Here is a 4,494-nt window from a genome sequence, read left to right as displayed (position 1 = left end):
GTGTGTGTGTGTGTGTGTGTGTGTGTGTGTGTGTGTGTGTGTCTGCAGGGGTGTGGGCTGTATTTTCTACGAGATGGCTGCAGGTCGGCCTCTGTTCCCGGGCTCCACGGTGGAAGATGAGCTCCACCTCATTTTCAGGCTTCTGGGTGAGTCTCTCTTCTTCACCGGACCCTCTCAGATGGACTCGGCAGCTCGGCCGACTCGTCTGACTCGTCTGTGTTCGTGTCTCTCCTCAGGCACGCCCACGGAGGAGAACTGGCCGGGAATCTCCGCCATCGAGGAGTTTAAATCCTACAACTTCCCCAAATACAAACTGCAGCCGCTGATCAACCACGCCCCGAGGTGCAGCCACTTTGATATTTATCGTTTCAGCGTCCGTTCCCTCCACCTCTCATTTTTTTACAGTGTTTTTGAGTCTGCGTGCTGCAGACAGGAAATCCTGCTGAGCTTTAGAGATGGCGGTCCACTTCCTTCCTGGACCCTCGCAGRCAATAAACTGTGGCTCTTCTTCTCTTTAGGCTGGACGGTGAAGGCATCGAGCTGCTGCTGTCTTTCCTCAGAGTGAGTTTATCTGTGGCAGCCATGTTGAATCCGTCGACTCTTAAATGATGACATAAAACATTACATCATACATAAAAACAATTAAACACTGATTATTTATGCAATAAATATAAATACCACAGGGAGACAGCAGGGGGCGCACTTCTTCCTGTTTTTTTTCCTTCAAACATCCACAGTTTTTATTTGTTCTGAGTGAAACCTTTGATTCTGTCGGCTCGTCGTTTGATGTTTCCTGTTTCCCTCCTCCGCAGTACGAGTCCAAGGCGAGGATTTCAGCCGACGAGGCGATGAAACATTCCTACTTCAGGCAGCTCGGGATGAGAGTCCACGCTCTGCCTGAGAGTGAGTGGACACGCAGACTGTCCTCTTTATTAGCATCGTCCTGTGTAGTGTCGAAGCTGAAGCTCGTCTCGTTTCAGATGTGTCCATATTCACGTTAAAAGAAGTGCAGCTCCAGAGAGACCCCGGCTACAGGAACTCCTCGTACCCCGAGTCAGGTGGGTCCTCAGAGACCACCAGGTCTGTTTGCCCGCTTTATTAGAGGAATTAGTTGGAGCACTTCTCACACATGGCAGCTTCATCTGCCTCCCATCCAGAAAACTCTCCAAAGAGCCAAAGTTTTATTTCAGAAGAGAGAAAAACAGAAACGGCTTCTTTAAATAACTGATAAGAACTTTGTTTTCTAACRTTTTCCTCAGAAGTACATGGAAATGTCTTCAGTTCCCTCAGAAACACTTAAAATCTGTCAAATCTGTTTTTCTCTTCCTATGCTACTTTTAGCATTCAGCTAGCCTTTTGCTACTTTTACCTTCTAGCTAACTTTGATACTTTTAGCTTCTAGCTAACTTTATGATACTTTTAGCTTCTAGCTAACTTTGATACWTTGGCTTCTAGCTAACTTTATGATACTTTTATCTTCTAGCTAACTTTATGATACGTTTACCTTCTAGCTAACTTGATATTTTTAGCTTCTAGCTAACTTTATGATACTTTTAGCTTCTAGCTAACTTTATGATACGTTTACCTTCTAGCTAACTTTATGATACTTTTAGCTTCTAGCTAACTTTATGATATTCTTAGCTTCTAGCTAACTTTGATACATTTACCTTCTAGCTAACTTTATGATACGTTTACCTTCTAGCTAACTTTGATACGTTTACCTTATAGCTAACTTTGATACGTTTACCTTCTAGCTAACTTTATGAAACTTTTAGCTTCTAGCTAACTTTATATGTTTACCTTCTAGCTAACTTTATATGTTTACCTTCTAGCTAACTTTATGAAACTTTTAGCTTCTAGCTAACTTTATGAAACTTAAGCTTCTAGCTAACTATGAAACTTTAGCTTCTTGCTAACTTTATGATACTTTTAGCTTCTAGCTAACTTTATGATGCTTTTAGCTTCTAGCTAACTTTATGATGCTTTTAGCTTCTAGCTAAATTTATACTTTTCGCTTCTAGCTAACATTATGATACCTTTAGCTTCTAGTTAACTTTATGATACTTTTAGCTTCTAGCTAACTTTATGAAACTTTACCTTCTAGCTAACTTTATGATAACTTTAGCTTCTAGCTAACATTATGATACTTTTAGCTTCTTGATAACCTTATGATACTTTTACCTTCTAGCTAACTTTAGGATACTTTTAGCTTCTAGCTAATTTTTTATACTTTAGCTTTTATCTGACTTTTTGCTACTTTTAACAACTAGCTTTTTTATTCTTTTAGTTTCTGGCTACGTTATTGGTGCTTTTATTAGCTACATTTTTCTATATCCAGCTAACCTTTTTTTATACTTTTGTCTTTCAGCTAGCCCTCTGCGTCCTTCAGCTTAAACAGCTTAGCTTCAGCTCCATCAGAAACTGCAGGACCATCATTCAGCACAGTTTTCACAGAAAAATGCTAAATTTTCTCCTGTTTTAGTTTTTCTCATAAACATGACCGGGATGTTTATCCAAACTTTAAAATGCTCTTAAAAAATCTATTTTAGCTTTTAAACCTACGAGTAAGTTCTGAAAATGTAATTTAAATAACTCTAACAGAGGCCTGAGGCATTGTGGGTAATGTAGTTTAAGACAGTTGTCTGTTTTTCAGGTAACGGCGGCATCAACAGAAGGCAAAGCATGCTTTTCTAACATTCCCCGAAGAGGATGGTCGACTGATCTTCTTCACCTCCCAGCAGCATCTCGCATGAGCCCAACTCCTCTCAGACCCACTCCTGCACACACGCACACACATTAACACACACATTAACACACACACACAAACACACTCTGAGTGACTGTGAGTCGAATCCGTTTGAAGACTGTTTATTTATTGGAGGTTGAGGTTGAATTATTTTGCTGCTAAACTACTACTGTCTACACGCAACACAAACGTGCGCGTGTAAACGTGCGCGCTCGTGCACATGATGTGAACTGAAGACGCCGTGTGCAGTCGGGTCGTCTGTTACTGATGTTTTTTATGTGATTCTTTTCGGCTTCTTTAAAACGGCTGACGTTGACGCTGAAGATGAAGATGTTCTCGTTGTTGTTCTGAGACCAAAAGTGTCGGTTTCTAAGAAGTGTGTTTATCTATACAATAATATATATGTATAAATATATATATACAGTATGTGTATATATATATATTTAGAGATTTTTCCTTCGAGCTTCCGTGACTGAGCTCTACAACATTTCTGTATTTAAACCACCGGGAACGTTAGATCTTGTGGTGACGATGGACTTCCCATCGTCTCGTTTCCTTGAATATTTCAGTTGGACTTTGATTTAACGAGGCGCCTCCGCCCTTCAGAGCTGACACTGAACATCAGAGCATGACATGAGTGTGTGTGGGAGGAACCACCGGGGTGCGGGGGATAAAAGAGGAACAATGCCAGTGCTGAAAAGCAACGTCCCGCAGGAACCGTCTTCCTTAAGCCCCGCCTCCCAAACTGCCAGGAAGTCCACGCAGAAGAACCCTCTCCTGCTCGGAGTGCGTTCAGAAACCTCCCTGACTTTTTTTTTTTCTAACTTGCACTCGGGTCAGGGACGTGAGCCTGATCGTGTCCGAGTTCAGCCGACAGTATTATGTTCTCTGTGACCTCTCTTTGTGAAACAACCGTGTTCATGTGGCATGTTTTGTTTATATTATTATTATCTCCAGAGGATGGGGAGGGGAGGCTGCTCAAAAGCAACAACGGTTCTGTCCAGCTTTGTGTGGGACCACTGCTCTCTGCAGGATTTTTTTACGACAAAAAGAAATTTGAAATTGAAATTTTAAATTCACGTCCAAACTGTGTTAGCAGCTGAAGGTGATGTTACTGTTCAGTATGTGTTTCCTGTAGCAATCAGAGGATCTCCCTGGATCAATCTTAAAAATATCTGCTGGCTCCTGGCATTAATCTGGATAAATTTTTACTTTTAGAGTCCATCAAATTAACACCCAGAAACACAAGGCTGTATCTCAGTAAACTGCAGTCATTAGCAACAAACTGCAAACAGAATTTGCAAACTATCTTGAAAGGTTTGCAAGTGTTTGTGTACAAAATGATTCAAAACCAGTTTTCTACTCAAATAGTTTCAGAGTCATTGCAAGCTTCTACAACACATCTCAAATTATTCTCAATTTAGTCTTTGAGTCAGAAACGTGAGGCAGCTAAAGACGTTCTATAAAGAATGACCGACTGAAGCTAATATTAATAAAAATACTAATTTGTGAGTTTTGAGGTCAAGATCGACATTTTCTTGTAATTTTGTCTCCAACTAGTCGCCAACAGTTGCAGCCCCTTGATATATAGGTTTAAGATGTCACTGTCAACAAAATTTTTGTTTTTCTAAAGAAAGTTTCTTTTGCCCCGTTTTTATTTTAACAAGTTCATTTTTTTAAATTTGAAAAGTTTCAAAGAACATTTTTTGCACAAAGAGTCATCTCAACAATATAAACTAGTATATATA

The 4,494-nt window shown here is 40.3% G+C and overlaps 1 protein-coding gene across 1 annotated transcript in view; it reads left to right on the top strand.

The window, feature by feature from the left end:
- Positions 1-4,494, top strand: part of cdk17 (cyclin dependent kinase 17) — a gene marked incomplete in the record, with an annotated part of 49,127 nt that overhangs the window by 43,419 nt on the left and 1,214 nt on the right. The window contains 6 exon segments of the mRNA XM_014026161.1: positions 49-146; positions 237-342; positions 519-561; positions 813-903; positions 981-1,058; positions 2,654-4,494. Coding sequence (XP_013881615.1) covers positions 49-146; positions 237-342; positions 519-561; positions 813-903; positions 981-1,058; positions 2,654-2,694 — 457 coding nt within the window.

Source organism: Austrofundulus limnaeus, unplaced genomic scaffold, assembly GCF_001266775.1.
Source record: "Austrofundulus limnaeus strain Quisiro unplaced genomic scaffold, Austrofundulus_limnaeus-1.0 Scaffold531, whole genome shotgun sequence".
NCBI lineage: Eukaryota > Metazoa > Chordata > Actinopteri > Cyprinodontiformes > Rivulidae > Austrofundulus > Austrofundulus limnaeus.
This window is presented reverse-complemented; position numbering and strand designations above follow the sequence as displayed.